Source organism: Trichechus manatus, unplaced genomic scaffold (assembly GCF_000243295.1).
Source record: "Trichechus manatus latirostris isolate Lorelei unplaced genomic scaffold, TriManLat1.0 scaffold00027, whole genome shotgun sequence".
Taxonomy (NCBI): domain Eukaryota; kingdom Metazoa; phylum Chordata; class Mammalia; order Sirenia; family Trichechidae; genus Trichechus; species Trichechus manatus.
In genome coordinates, this window is record NW_004443963.1 from 15,348,275 (window position 1) to 15,364,281 (window position 16,007).

Consider the following 16,007-nt stretch of genomic DNA (forward strand, 5'->3'; position numbering starts at 1 on the left):
CCGCCGGAGGGGGGACCGAGGGCACCCGCCGCCACTCCGGGCAGCTTGTCGCCCGGCCGCTCCCCCCAAGGCCACCCCTCCACGCTCAGCGCCTTTTCCGCCCGGGAGGGGCTCCCGGGGGCGCTCGGCAGCACCGGCGCGGCGGGGGAACCGACTCGGCGGCGCGCGCGTCCCCCGGGCCCGGCCAGTGGAAGGCGCGGGCAGCGGCGGTGCCGAGTGGCCACGGCTGTTAGCTGTGCCCCAGTCTCCTCCTTTTGGCCGCCGCAGGTTGGTGGTGAGAGGAGGGGACAGCTGCGGGAGCGGGGAGGGGGCGTCCTGCCGCGAGGGACATGGCCGAGCCTGGAAGCCGGAAGCTCGAGAACCGGGTAACAGCAGTGGCCGCGGGTTTGCTTTCTTTAGGGTGAGGTCGCTCTTTGGGTTACGTGGCGCAGTGACCCCGCGCTGGGGAGGCCGCGGGGGCCTGAGCTGAGGAGAGGGCTGCAGACTAGGAGGGGGAAGGCGCGCCCCTAGGTTCACCCCAGGGATCACTTGGCCGGGGACTGCAGAGTGGCCTGCCTGGTCCTAGTCTGGTAGCGTGGGGAGCAGTGGGTGGGGGTGGGGGTGACCTGGAGCCACCAGAGAGGGAGGAGGGAGGGCTAATAAAACTGGACAGAGAGGTCAGGGAGGGGCAAGGCTCGACCGACCCAGAGGCCCCTGGAGGAGAAACTAGCAAAGAACTTGCCGGAATAAAATGAAACGAACATTTGTCAAGGCTTGCTCGGCTGACACTTTCCTGAGTACATCAGCGGGTGATACTTTGTTCCTACAACAACCCTGCCAGGTACACCAGAAACTATTTAAAAACTGCCAGAGAGGTCCATCCAAATGCTGGAGGGTACAGCGTCCAAGTGTGGTTGATGCTGGGCCATTGATCTGAGGCCATGTGGCCCCAGCTGCCTTTGTTGATCTTCCTTGTCCCTGGAGCCCTAGGCCGGTCTGAAGCCTCATGTTCTTTTGGATTGCCTTTGTTTTTAGTATGATTTATTTAACTGTAAGTAAATATAATTTAATTTTTAACAGTGACTGAGCTTAACCAGCAGGCAAAATTCCTGAAAATCTAACAATTGGCTCTTGAAAGCTGTTCATATACCTGGGATGCTTTTTTCACCTCTACACCCCTTTTAAAACATTTTTACTCTGAAATAATTATATCCTCACAAGAAGCTGCAAAAATTCATACTCAGGTAAACATTGACCCAGAGAGTCTTCCAAACCTCGTGCTTGGTAGTGGGTGCCACAGGGGACCAGGCAGGGGACATCCTTGAGCAGTGCTCACTCTAATATAAGTCGTGATCCTTAAGGGCTCACCCTGCATTGGAGTCTGGGCCATCCCCTTTATGTCCTGAAGTCCTTCACCCGCACCTACAGGGGTCCTGGCCCCCCAAGCACGCAGCTGGTCGCTGTTCCTGGTGGGGGACCTTCAGTGACTAACACATGCAGCCTGCCTCCCAAACCCTCCTATATGGCCCACAGTCCCAGGACTGTCAATTCTGAAGTTGTAAGATTCTAGATTTGCTGCTGTCAGTTCAAAGTCCACCTGTGAGAGTAAATTTGAAGAAATAATGGGCATTTATTAAACTGTTTTAATGTTTATGAAAATTAGCCATATGCTATGCATTGTGGCCCCTCACTTTCATTACTGAAACTTCTCCATAAGAGGCGGGGCTGGAAGCGCCATTATAAGAACAGGAACTGCCCAGGGAGCCTAGCGTGCCCACCTTCATGCGACAAGTTGAGCAGTGGAGTAGGCTTCTCACTGACTTTGGGGAGTTCTAACCCCCAAACCAGTGTTCTTTACCCTCCAAGTGAATCCTTGCGGGAAAAACAAGGAGCCTCCAAAATGGGGGAAGATAGGGGCTTCTGTGGTTCACAGGTGGGGTCTTCAACAAGTCTGCAGTGTCCCATCATTATCCAACTATGGTGAAACCCGCAAATACTGGGATCGCCCCTTAGTCCAAGCCCCCTTGGCAGCCTCCCTATCCTGAAGGTCAGGGTTTCCTCGGCCCCTGAAAAGGTCAAGAGAGCTTGGACTTCCGCCTCCTCCAGGAAGCCTTCCCACCCCTCTGCTCACATCCCAGGCTGTGTTAAGGGCCCCTCTGTGCTCACACTGGACTCTGGACGTTCGTCAGTTGCCTCGTCTCTAAAGCAGGCCTATAGCCTGTCTTTTCCCCCAGGCCAAGGGCCCCTTGAAGTTAGGGCCTGGCCAAGTCAAGAGTGCGTAGGGACGTTGGCAATGTGGGCAAAGTGGATTCCTAAAAGCCAGCACGTGATGATACTGGGGGAGGGGTGGGCACAAGGTGGCCATGGTGAATGTGCCTGGGGCTGAGGAAGAAGTGGGAACTGATAGGTGGCCATGCCCCCTAGTGGGAGCTCTGCCTAGCAGAAGGGGCACTTTTCTCTAATCTGCACAAAGGTATCTTATGGACTAGTGGCTGCCCAGCAAAAGGGGCTCAGTGTGTTTGGAGACTCTGGGTCCTGGAAGGCTGTAACTGAGATGTTGCGGTGGCCTGGTGAGCACTCTGGTCAAATGCACTCTTGGCCCCTGTCTGGCAGGGGCAACAGAGGAAAGAGGAAGTGAGGCTGTAAGTCACTATTTGTTATGGATTGAATTGTGTCCCCCCAAAATATGGGCCAACTTGGCTAGGCTATGATTCCCAGTGTTGTGTGGTTGTCCTCCATTTTATGATCTGATGTAATTATCCTTCATTTTGTGATGTGTTGTAAATCCTAACTTCTATATGTTAATGAGGCAGGATTAGGGTAGGGTGTATCTCGAGTCACCATCTTACAAGAGAGTGTGACTCAAGTCACACTTTTTATCTTACAAGAGATAAAGGGAGAGAGAAACAAGCAGAGACAGGGGACCTCACCACTACCAAGAAGGAAGAGCCAGGAGCAGAGCTTGTCCTTTGGACCCAGGGTCCCAGTGCTGAGAACCTCCCAGACCCAGAAGACAGACAGCTGTAACACCGGAGATGGTGAGAAATGGCAGCAGAGAACCAGCAGCAGTAGAACCAGGAAGAAAACAGTAGAAACAGGCAGAAGATGACACAGTGGGTGTGCCAACCCACAGAGCAAGAGAACTGAGTGCCTTTGGCTGAGGCTTACTGGCGGAGTGGGGTGCCTCTGAATACTTATCAGTGGGGCTGAAGAGCTTTGTAACACTTGCCCGAGCAGGGTAGAGGCTGGGCTGAGAGAGAGAGGCCTGCCTGTGGGCATTGCTGAGAAGCTGTCTTGACTGAACTGTATCCTGAGTCGTTTCTGATCCTGAATTGTAACCTGTTATGCCAGGACACACAGAGATCTCCAAGAAACACGGGGCCCACAGATGCTGAAAGGAGACAAGGACCTTCCCCTAGAACCAACAGAGAGAGAAAGCCTTTTCCTAGATCTGGCACCCTGAATTTGGACATCTAGCTGCCTAAACTATGAGAGAATAAATTTCTGTTTGTTAAAGCCATCCACTTGTGGTATTTTTGCTATAGCAGCACTAGATAACTAAGGCACTGTTGCTACGGTTAGAAGGGTGAAGAAAGCTCAGGTTGGAAGGGCAAAAGCTGGCTTTGCTGGACTCTGAGAGCCTGCATGATGCAAGTCGGTGAAAAGTCTGGATTCACGTGTCAGACTGCCCAGCGTGAAGCCTGTCAGCACCACTTCTTGGCAGCTGACCTCAGTCAGCTTAGTGAACTTCTCTGAGCCTCAGGAGCCTCAGTGTCCTCCTCTGTGAAACGGGAGAATAATTCCAAACCTCTTGGGTCTGTTCAACAAATAATTGAGGGCCTACTCTGTGCCAGGCATTGTTCTAAGGTGTTGTGAAGAGTAAATGGCACCTAGCAAGCACTCAGTAAATTTCAACTTCTATTAGGATGCTTATAGAAATGCTGAATGAATGAATTCCACCAGGGGCCTTGGTTTGTTTGCAAAGAAACTGAGCTGCATCCTGGGGAGAGGCTGAGACTTTGCCCCTGCTTGCCTTGAAGTGCCAACAAGGCCTTTCAGGTTTGGGCCCTCTACCTACCTGCCCCCCACGAGGTGTCCATGAGGGGATGCGTGGTCCCCTCTCCAGGGGGTCCTGGTCACTTGGCGCTGGCTTTCCACCCAAGGCCTGGTAGGAGGTGGCCCAGGGTCACCACAGCTGGGTTTCTGCCTTCTGGACTCTGCCCTCCCTGGGCTCCACCTCCCCCACCAACCCTGCCCCTTTCCCAGCTAAGAGGGCGTTTCCCAGCCTGGGGCGGCCCCTCCCTGGCGTCCCTCCTGACACCTCCCTGTCGCCCAGGCCTGCAGCCCGAGTGCCGCCGCCATGGCCCCACAGCAGCTCTTCCGTGCGCTCGTGTCGGCACAGTGGGTGGCCGAGGCGCTGCGGGCACCGCGTGCTGGGCCACCCCTGCAGCTGCTGGATGCCTCCTGGTACCTGCCAAAGATGGGCCGCGACGCGCGCCGCGAGTTTGAGGAGCGCCACATCCCAGGCGCCGCCTTCTTCGACCTGGACCAGTGCAGCGACCGCACGTCGCCCTACGACCACATGATGCCCAGCGAGGCGTACTTCGCCGAGTACGTTGGCCACCTGGGCGTGGGCGCCGCCACGCATGTTGTGGTCTACGACGCCAGCGAGCAGGGTCTCTACGCAGCGCCACGCGTCTGGTGGATGTTCCGCGCCTTCGGCCATCGCGCCGTGTCATTGCTTGACGGTGGCCTCCGTCATTGGCAGCACCTGGGCCTTCCGCTCGGCTCCGGCAAGAGCCACCCGGTGCCCGCCGAGTTCCGCGCCGAGCTCGACCCTGCCTTCATCAAGACGTTCGAGGACATCAAGGAGAACTTGGAGTCCCGGAGCTTCCAAGTGGTGGATGCCCGTGCCGCTGGCCGCTTCCGGGGCACTGAGCCCGAGCCCCGAGAAGGTAATAGCTGGAGGAAAGGGACTGGGAGGTCGCCCGGTGTGCAGGGTCAGGTGTGCGTCCTATGCCCCTGAGCACTGCTCTGGCCTTTGGAGGACAAGGTGGGGGAGTATTGGGAGAGAGATCGAATAGGGGCCAGAGATGGGTTTCCAGTATGCTCACTCTGTAAGCCTCACTTGCTTTGTTCATAAAGTGGGGCAGTAATGCTTGCCCACCTCCTCTTGTGCTTGGGGCGATCGTTGCCCAACTCCCGTTTGTGACCCCAGGGTGCCCTGTATAAGTGTGAAAAGGTATTATCAACCCAGACAGCCCCCATCCCAATACTGTGCATGTGTTGGGTCACTGCAGATTCAGGGGCAGGCCCTAACTGGGGAAAGGCCCCACAGGGATGGAGGCCTGATTCAGGTCTACCCTCACCCCTGAGGGTGGTGGAGTGGAGGAGATGGAGGAGGAAGAATCTGAGGCAGAGTTAAAGGAAAGCTCCTCAGAGGGGCCGAGTCTTGGAGAGGGGAGCATGGAGGAGACACTGAACAGATTGGAGCAGAAACTGCAGTAGAGGTGCTGTTCTGAGTTGGAACCGAGCTTTCTGCCTGTGGGCTGGAGTTCCCTGGGAAGGGAAGTAGGCCAGAAAGCTCTGCATAATGAGGGGAGGGGTCTTCCTAGGGTGGAGCAAACAACAACAACAAGAAAACCATTGCCATCCAGTCAATTCCGACTCATAACAACCCCATAGGACGGAGTAGAACCGCCCTAGAGGGTTTCAGCGAGCAGCTGGTGGGTTCGAACTGCCGACGTTTTGGTTAGCAGCCGGGCTCTTAACCACTGCACCACCAGGTCACCAGGGTGGAGCATTCCCCACAAAATGGGTGGTAATGGCCACATTCTTGTCAGCCTTTCAGCAATCCCATGTAGTAGGTACTGTCATTGTACCCCTTGTACAGAGGAGAAAATGGAGCCTAAGAATGGCTACTTTGCCCCAGGTCTCAAGAAGAGGCAGCCAGGATTTGAACACGGGTGTTGGCATACTTAACCACAGTGAGCAGCCAGTAATTCACCAACCCTTTCTCTTGGGCCTACTTTGGGAAGGGTACAAGAAACTGGCCACTGCCTTTGGAAGGCTCTCCCTGAATGTCATTCCATGCCCCCGAATCAGGGTGGGAGCTTCTGTTCTGTGATTCCAGAGTAGCTTGTCCTCGGTCTGTCTCAGCACTGAGCACTGGGCTCAGCACTGCTTTGAGTGTTCTGAGGGTGAGGACTGCACCATGCTCCCAGTGTTCCTGAGAGCCAGCCCAGCACCTGGCGGAGTCGAGGCCTCACACAGGTTTGAATTTAGAAGATCCCAGCCACATGAACAAAGCAATGATGATATGAGGTAGGTCTAGACACAGGAAACTGCTTTGATCCAGCCAGTTTTGAGCTTACTCCTGCTGTTGTTGTTAGGTGCCATAGAGTCAGTTCTGACTCACAGCAACTCTCTGTACAACAGAATACAACACTGCCCAGTTCTGTGCCATCCTTATGATCATTATTATGCTTGAGCCCATTGTTGCAGCCACTGTGTCAATCCCTATCTTTGAGGATCTTCCTCTTTTTCGCTGATCCTCTACCTTACCAAGCATGATGCCCTTCTTCAGGAACCAGTCCCTTCTGATAACATGTGCAAAGTATGTGAAACAAAGTATCTCCATCCTTGCTTCTAAGGAGCATTCTGGCTGTACTTCTTCCAAGACAGATTTGTTCATTCTTCTGGCAGTCCGTGATGTATTCAGTATTCTTTGCCAACACCATAATTCAAAGGCATCAATTCTTCTTCAGTCTTCCTTATTCATTGTCCAGCTTTCTCATGCATATGAAGCAATTGAAAATACCATGGCTATGGTCAGGCGCACCTTAGTCCTCAAAGTGACATCTTTGTTTTTCAACACTTGAAAGAGGTCTTTTGCAGCAGATTTGCCCAGTGCAATACATTGTCTGATTTCTTGACTGCTGCTTCTGTGCGCGTTGATTGTGGATCCAAGTAAAATGAAATCCTTGACTTCAATAATTTTTCCATTTATCATGATGTTGCTTATTGGTATAGTTGTGACGATTTTTGTTTTCTTTATGTTGAGGTGCAATTCGCACTGAAAGCTATAGTTTATGATCTTCTTCAGTAAGTCTTCAAGTCCTCTTCGCTTTCAGCAAACAAGGTTGTATCATCTGCATATCACAGGTTGTTAATGAGTCTTTCTCCAGTCCTGATGTCCCATGCTTCTTCATATAGTCCAGCTTCTCAGATTTTTTGCTCAGATTACAGATTGAAAAAGTATAGTGAAAGGATACAACCCTGACACACAACTTACCTGACTTTAAACCACGCAATATCCCCTTGTCCTGTTCAAACGACTGCCTCTTGATGTACGTACAGGTTCCTCATGAGCACAGCTAAGTGTTCTGGAATTCCCATCCTTTGTAATGTTATCCACAATTTGTTATGATTCACAGAGTCAAATGCCTTTGTGTAGTCAATAAAACACAGATAAACATCTTTCTGGTATTCTCTGCTTTCAGCCGAGATCCATCTGACATCAGCAGTGACATCCCTTGTTCCACGCCCTCTTCTGAATCCAACTTGAACTTCTGGCAATTCCCTATGGATGTACTGTTGCAGCTACTTTTGAAAGATCTTCAGCAAAAATTTACTTGCGGGTCATATTAATGATATTATTTGATAATTTCCGCGTTTGGTTGGAGCACCTTTCTTGGGAATAGTCATAAATATGGATCTCTTCCAATTGGTTGGCCAGGTAGCTATCTTCCAAATTTCTTGGCATAGATGAGTGAGCACTTCCAGTGCTGCGTCCATTTGTTGAAACATTTCAATTGGTATTCCATCAATTCCTGGAGCCTTGTTTTTCGGCATCCCCTTCAGTGCAGCTTGGAATATTCCTTTATCATATGCCACCTCCTGAAATGCCTGAACATCGACCAGATCTTTTTGTACAGTGACTCTGTGTATTCCTTCCATCTCCTTTTGATGTTTCTTGCATCATTCAATATTTTGTGCCCCTGCAAAAAAAACCAAACTCGTTGCTGTCGAGTCAATTCCAACTCATAGCAACCCTAAAGGACAGAGTAGAACTGCCCCATAGGGTTTCCAAGGAGCACCTGGTGGATTTTTTTTTTTCCTTAGACTAATAGAGCACAATTTAATTCTGAGAGACAAGATACAGATAAATGCAATGCCTTTTCACATATTCTGATGAACCATTTGAGAATATTAGCAAATAACTCAGAGACAGCATTCTCTCCTTTTTCTTCCAGTTTGGTTTAATTGTCTTCAAAAAATTTACGCACAGAGAAGATATCCCTTAGGTTTTTCTGTAGAAAAAATTAAATGTAGGGCTGATTTATGTTCATACTGATTTTTTTTTTTTCTTTTCTTAATGGTCAAAGTGACCATCCTTCCTGGTGCAGTTCATCACTCCATATCTACCCTTCCTTGGAATTTTAACATATATATATACCAAAAAAACAAAAAATAACCACTGCCCTTGAGTTAATTGAAACTCATAGCAACCCTACAGGACAGAGTAGAACTGTCCCAGAGTGTTTCCATCTTTAAGGACGCTGACTGCCACATCTTTCTCCCAGTGCCGAGTGGACTTGAACTGCCGACCTTTTGGTTAGCAGCCGTAGCTCTTAACCACTACGCCACCAGTCCTTCAATATTGCAACTCGAGGCTTGAATTTTTTCTTCCGTTCTTTCAGCTTGAGAAATGCCGAGTGTGTTCTTCTCTTTTGGTTTTCTAACTCCAGGTGTTTGCACATTTCATTATAATACTTTACTTTGTCTTCTCAAGCTGTCTTTTGAAATCTGTTCAGGTTTTACTTCATCATTTTTTCCATTTGCTTTAGCTGCTCTACGTTCAAGAGCAAGTTTCCGAGTCTCTTCTGACATCCATTTTGGTCTTTTATTTCTTTCTTGTCTTTTTAATGACCTTTGCTTTCTTCTTATATGATATCTTTGATGTCATTCCACAACTCATCTGGTCTTCGGTCATTAGTGTTCAATACGTCAAATCTGTTCTTGAGATGGTCTGTAAATTCATGTGGGATACACTCAAGGTTGTACTTTGGCTTTCATGGACTTGTTTTAATTTTCTTCAGCCTCAACTTGAGCTTGCATATGAGCAATTGATGATCTGTTTTACAGTTGGCCCCTGGCCCTGTTCTGATTGATGATATTGAGCTTCTCCATTGTCTCTTTTCACACAGATGTATAGTCAATTTGATTCTTGTGTATTCCGTGCATTCCATCAGATGTGGTCCATGTGTATAGTCACTGTTTATGTTGTTGAAAAAAGGTATTTGCAATGAAGAAGTCATTGGTCTTGCAAAATTCTATCGTGATTTCTGGTGTCATTTATATCACCAAGGCCATATTTTCCAACTACAAATCCTTCTTCTTTGTTTCCAACTTCTGCATTCCAATCACCAAAGTAATTATCAGTGCATCTTGATCACATGTTTGATCAATTTCAGACTGTAGAAGTTGGTAAAATGTCTTCATCTTTGGCATTAGTGTTTGGTGCATAAATTTGAATAATAGTCGTATTAACTGGTCTTCCTTGTAGGCATATGGATATTATCCTATCATTGACGGTGTTGTATTTCAGGATAGATCTTGAAATGTTCTTTTTAACAGTGAATGCAACGCCATTGCTCTTCAAGTTGTCATTCCCAGCATAGTAGACCATATGATTGTCTGATTCCAAATGGCCAATACCAGTTCATTTCAGCTCACTAATGCCTAGGATATCGATCTTTACGCATTCTGTTTCATTGTTGACAACTTCCAATTCTCCTACATTCATACTTCGTATGTTCCATGTTCCTATTATTAATGGATATTTGTAGCTGTCTCTTCTCATTTTGAGTCATGCCACATTAGCAAATGAAGGTCCAGAATGCTTTACTCCATCCATGTCATTAAGGTCGACTCTACTTTGAGGAGGCAGCTCTTCCCTAGTTGTATTTTGATGGCCTTCCAACCTGAAGGACTCATCTTCTGGCACTATATCAGACAGAGTTTCACTGCTATTCATAAGGTTTTCTCTGGCCAATTTTTTTAGAAGTAGATCACCAGGTCCTTCTTCCTAGTCTTTCTTAATCTGGAAGCTCTGCTGAAACCTGTCCACCAAAGGTAACCCTGCTGGTATTTGAAATACTGGTAGCATAGCTTCTAGCATCACAGCAAGATGCAAGCCACCACAGTATAACAAACTGACAGATGAGTGGTTGTTTGAGCTTATATAAGTAGCAGTTTATGTTTAAGCCTAATAAGGGTGCTAACGTGAACACGGTGGGCCCTCTAGCTCAGCTGTGGGGCAGGGAGGGGAGGAATGGCATAGGACAGTGAGCCAGAGCCCTGCCCCAGGTTGCACTGGCTGTGTGTCACCTGGCAAATCACCTAATCTCTCTGAACCACATTTCTGCACATATAAAATGGGAGCAGTAACAGGTCCCTTAAATGATGTGGTGAGGTCAAATGAAGAGCAAGTGTGTAAAGCACTCATGAGTTCCATTTTTGCACACACAAGTAGGCACTCAAAAATAGGAGGTGATATAATTAACGTGCTTCGCTGGTTATGGATGGTTTCCAATGCTCACCCCAATCCTGCTTGCTCATCTGTAAAATGGGACATAACGGTTCACACCTAGCAGGCTTGTTGTAAAAATGATCTGAGCCGATATGTGCAAAGGCTTAGCCGAGCTCCGCACAGTACTCATTCCAATCAGTGGTGGATGTCATTGTTATCATTGTCCCCACTCTACAGCCCAAGGCCTGCCCACCTCAGGCCAGCAGTGAGGGGAAGCCTGCTTTGCTTGGTTGCATTTCCAGGTTTGGGGACAGCCCTGTCCTTAGAGTCGCCACCCTGGCTTGAAAGCTTGCTCTTCTTCCTTGCTCCAGGCTTGTCGCTAGGTACTGTCTGTGAGTGAGTCCAGTTTTAGCATCTGTTAAATGGGGTATGTCTTAGTTGTCTAATGCTGCTGTAACAGAAATACCATGAGTGGCTGGCTTTAACAAACAGAAATTTATTACCTCACAGTTTTGTAGGCTAGAAGTCCAAATTCAGGGCGCCAGGTCTAGGGGAAGCCTTTCTTTCTCTGTTGGTTCTGGGGGAAGGTCCTTGTCATCAATCTGTCCCTGATCTAGGAGCTTCTCAGTACAGGGACCCTCAGATACAAAGGATATGCTCTGCTCCTGGTGCTACTTTCTTGGTAGTATGAGGTCTCCCATGTCTCTCTGCTTGCTTCTGTCTTTTATATCTCAAAAGAGATTGGTTTAAAACAATCTTGTGGATTGAGTCCTGCCTCATTAACATAACTGCCTCTAATCCTGCCTCATTAACATCATAGAGGCAGGATTTACAACACGTAGGAAAATCACATCAGATGACAAAATGGTGGACAATCACAAAATACTGGGAACCATGGCCTAGCCAAGTTGACACACATTTTGGGGGGACACAATTCAATCCATAACAGAATGCATGATGCTAACTCTAACCTCTCCACAGACTCCAGAGTACTGTCTACACTCAACCCTGAGAGTAGGCACCGGGGTGGGTCAGCAGCTCCCTGGAGCGGTGTTACCCCATTGCAGCAGAAACCAAGGCGGAAGTGGCCCTAGAGCCAGAATGGCCTGAATTTGAATCATTAGCCATGAGTGTTTATTTTATTGCTAGTCTCAGGCCTCCATGTGAAAATGGAACTAATAGTAACACCTACCTGGTAGGGGTTACTAGACTGGTGTTACTGGAATAACCAGAATGTGTGTTGGAGCCCTGGGGAGGTTTGCAGGATGCGGGTGAGTGAGGCCATGAGCTTCTTGGTGAATAGTTCTCTGGCCTTGCCCTCTTTCATGCTACAACCAAAACTACCTTTAAAGATGGAAGTTGGATTTCTCATTGCCAGGTCAAAGCCCAGTAGTATCAGTAGGCGGGTGCAGGGGGTGTGGACCTTACTGGGTGACACTGTCAGAGGGGGTGACACTAAAATGACTGTCTATAAAATTTTTATGCAGTGTTTCAGCAGAAATTTATTTTTTATAAAAATATCCCTGTAGTTAGTTATAACAACAGAAACATTTTTCGTAAACCCAGTTTACATGTATCAATATACCTGCAAGGCTAAAACTTTACGCGAATTTACTTTCTGAACCTTCTAATGCCCTCTGGGAGCCCTGGTGGCACAGTAGTTAAGAGCTTGGCTGCTATTCAAAAGGTAGGCAGTTCGAATCTGCCAGCCGCTCCTTGGAAACGCTGTGGGGCACTTCTACTCTGTCCTGTAGGGTCGCTGTGAGTCTGAATTGACTGGATGGCAATGGGTTTTTAATACCCTCAGGTCAGAGCTGTCATTATTATCCAATTTCAATGATGCTTCGAATCACATGGTTTCGTCTGCATGTGCTATAAGCACGCACTGTTGTTTTTGTTGGAGTCCTGGTGGTGCAGTGGTTAAGAGCTCGGCTGCTAACCAAGAGAGCCGGCTGTTTGAATCCATCCCAGCTGCTCCTTGAAAACCCTATGGGACAGTTCTACTCTGTCCTATAGGGTCACTATGAGTCGGAATTGACTCGATGGCAACAGGTTGTTTTTATTGCTGCTGGTCACTGATTTTGTCAAATTTTCTGGTGTTTTAACCACAATATTGTGGTCATTAGCTTTTGGGGTGACACCATGAGTTGCTGCACTGGGTGACACCAACCTTAGTGATGCCACTGTCAAAGCCCAGGCCTTGACCCAGGCCTGCAAAGGCATTCGTGCCTCCCCCCTTGGCCGCCCGTTGGTCGTCTGTCTCCACACTCTCTGGGCTTCTGCCACGATGCCCTTAAACCCCTCCAGGCACCTTGTGATTCCCTGCCACCTCGGCTTTCCTGTCAGTCCCCAGCCCCCAGAATCCTTGACCTGGCTAAGTCTACTCCCCTTTCAGGGCTTCCTCAGAGAAGCTTCCCTGATGACCCCCAGCCCCTCAGGCAGCGCGCCCGGTGTTTAGCAGCACAGGCTTTGGGGCGGGGCAGCCTGGGTTTGAATCCTGGTTGCCCCTTACTAGCTTGGGCAAGTTACTCTGTGTGTCTCATTCTCTTCATCTATAGAAAAGAGAGAACGATAGTTTCTTTTCCATAGAGTTTTGGTGAGGATTAAAGGAGAAAATACTGCTGAGGGACTTAGAACAGTGCCCAGCATAGAGTGAGCACTTGATAATGTCAGCCATTATTATTACCATTATTATTTTTTATAATAGCCCCCGTGCTATCCTGTAAGGACTTTTGATAATACCTGTCATACTTGTGGAGCCCTGGTGGCACAGTGGTTAAGTGTTTGGCTGCTAACCGAAAGGTCAGCAGTTCAAATCCACCAGCCCCTCCTTGGAAACCCTATGGGGAAGTTCTACTCTGTCCTATAGGGTCGCTGAGTTGGAATTGACTTGATGGCAACAGGTTTTGTTTTCGGATCATACTTGTGAGGAGCCTTGGTGGCTCAGTGGTTAAAGAGCTTGACTGCTAACCAAAAGGTTGGCAGATTGAACCTGCCAGCTGCAACACAGCAGAAAGATGTAGCAGTCTACTTCCATAAAGATTACAGCCTTGGAAACTCTACGGGGTAGTTCTACTCCCTACTATAGGGTCCTGTGAGTCGGAATTGACTTGATGGCGATAAGTTTTAACCATACTTGTAGGGTCCCTGGGTGGTACTAACAGATTGTACTCGACTACTAACCTCTAAACATTGGCGGTTTGAACCCACCCAGTGGTACTGCAGAAGAAAGGCCTGGTAATCTGCTTTTGTAAAGATTACAGTTCCACTCTGTAGCGTATGGGGTCTCCTTAAGTCAGAATCAACTTGACAGCAACAGAGTTTTCCATACCTGCAATTACTCCGTTATTGCTGTCTGCCTTGCCAGATCCAAACTCCTTGCCTGCAAGTACTACTTGTCCTAGCTAGGGAGGTTCTGAGCCCTGGTGGTGCAGTGGTTAAGAGTTCAGCAGCAACTAAAAGGTTGGCAGTTCGAATCTGCCAGCCGCTCCTTGGAAACCCTATGGAGCAGTTCTACTCTGTCCTGTAGGGTCTCTATGAGTCTGAATCAACTCAACAGCAAGGGTTGTTGCCCCGGGGGTGCACAGTAGGTGGTCAGGAAACCTGTGGGCTGAGTGTGACTCTTGTGGAGTCTGAGTCTTAGGTTCAAGCCCCAGCCAGCAATTTGCTGGAAGCATGGCCTTGGGCGGTAGTTGACGTCAGCACCAGCATCTGTGAAATGGGAATGCCTGTGAGCACGAATTGAGATAACGCCTGGCACCAGAGGCTCTCACTACTGAAGCCTGCATCAGCATGGGTTACCATTCACGCCACCTTTCTGTTTTATCCTTCCTGCTCCCCCACCACAGGCATCGAACCTGGCCACATCCCTGGCACCGTGAACATCCCCTTCACGGACTTCCTGACCAAGGAGGGCCTGGAGAAGAGCTCTGAGGAGATCCACCACCTGTTCCAGGAGAAGAACGTGGACCTGTCGCGGCCATTGGTAGCCACGTGTGGCTCTGGCGTCACAGCCTGCCATGTGGCGCTGGGGGCCTACCTCTGCGGCAAGCCTGATGTGCCCATCTATGATGGCTCCTGGGTGGAGTGGTACATGCGTGCCAGGCCTGAGGAGATCATCTCCGAAGGCCGGGGGAAGACCCTCTGAGGCTGGGCAGGGACATGGCAAGCCCCGTGACACCCAGCCACCAGCAGTGCCCAGCCTAGTCCAGCTGTTTGCACTCTGTCTACCAGAAGAGTATTTCTTCATCCAGCTCAGGTGGCACAAGGGGTGACGTCCCTGAGGCCAGGAATTTTGTGAATGTGTGAACGCCCAGTGGAAGCAGGAGAGAAGGTGGCAGGAGGGCATATGGGGAGGGAGGGCAGAACACCCCGCTGCTTGTCATGATGCTGAGCTGGCTCCCCACCTCCCCTCCTGTTTTACTGTTGAGGAAATAAAACAGCCAAGTGCCAAACCCTTGCAGAATGGGGCTGCCTCGGTTTTCTGGGAGCCAGCAGTTCCAGCATGGCTGGTGAGGGGAGCTCTGTGCAGCCTAAGGGCCTTGGGGATGCTGTCCTGCCTTCTGAGCAGGCTGGGACCCCAGAGCCCTTTTCTTCCTATGACGGACTACATCACACCCTCCAGCAAACCATCCCCACTCCATAATCCTGGGGTCTTCCTTCTGGGCTATTAAGGTGAATCTTGCTGGGTCATGCCTGGGACCCCATCCACAGCCCCCCACAATTAAGCAGTACATCCTTATTTCAAGAGAGGGATGGATCCACAGCTTACTAGAAGGCTGTACCATGCTAAGCCTGTGCCTGGCCCAACTCTAGAATGTTCTGGAGAAGGGCTGAGTTTAGCCAAATTAGAGGAGAATCGAGCTCTAAACTCTCCTGGTTAAATCTGGGAGCTTGAGCTTGGAGGCAGGTCTCTGGAACTGCTGGGGAGGAGGGGCAAACCCAGGGGTCTGATCTTTGCTGCTCAAGGGTAGCCTCTGCCCCAAGACTTCCTGAGAAAGGGCCTCCGTACTCTTTGCTCTATATCCTTCGGGCAGAAGTGGACATAGGGTCTGAGAAGACCCTAGTGCCCCTACTGGACCTCAGTCACCCTCTGCATCTTTCTAGCCCCTGGGTCACTGTCTCTAGCAGAGAGGCAGTGTCAGCCAACGCTGGGGTGGGGGACCCAAGAAGTTACCTTGTGTGGCCCCTCCTTCCAAAACAAAACCAGAGCAGGGCAGTGACTTACCCAAGGTCACACGACGAATTTATTCCAGAGCTGGGACCTGCCTCAGATTTCTTGACTCTGAAGTTACTGTCCTTTTCCTTTGACCCTGCAACCGCAGAGGACTCATTTTCCAAGTCCACAAGGAGACACCAACCGCACAGAATTTCAGTTTTACACGGAAGAGCTCTGGAGTAAGTCCTAACCTCTCTGGGCCTCAGTTTCTCATCTATGAAATGGGCATAATACCTACTTCAGAAGAGAATTCAGACAAGGACCTAGCCAAGAGCC

General features: G+C 49.5%; 1 protein-coding gene across 1 annotated transcript; it reads left to right on the forward strand.

The window, feature by feature from the left end:
- The first annotated feature begins 131 nt into the window (after nucleotides 1-131).
- Nucleotides 132-15,036, forward strand: MPST (mercaptopyruvate sulfurtransferase). The gene is made up of 3 exons (XM_023729040.1): nucleotides 132-267; nucleotides 4,316-4,934; nucleotides 14,362-15,036. Exons 2-3 carry the CDS (start codon nucleotides 4,340-4,342, stop codon nucleotides 14,658-14,660), a joined length of 894 nt encoding a protein of 297 aa, XP_023584808.1. The 5' UTR covers nucleotides 132-267; nucleotides 4,316-4,339; the 3' UTR covers nucleotides 14,661-15,036.
- The last annotated feature ends 971 nt before the right edge of the window (nucleotides 15,037-16,007 follow it).

What these genes read in the sequence shown, in the direction of transcription:
- MPST (XM_023729040.1), top strand. Translation starts at nt 4,340, where the DNA reads ATGGCCCCACAGCAGCTCTTCCGTGCGCTCGTGTCGGCACAGTGGGTG. An exon ending in TGAGCCCGAGCCCCGAGAAG is followed by an intron (nt 4,935 to 14,361) that starts GTAATAGCTGGA and finishes CCCCCACCACAG; the next exon opens with GCATCGAACCTGGCCACATC.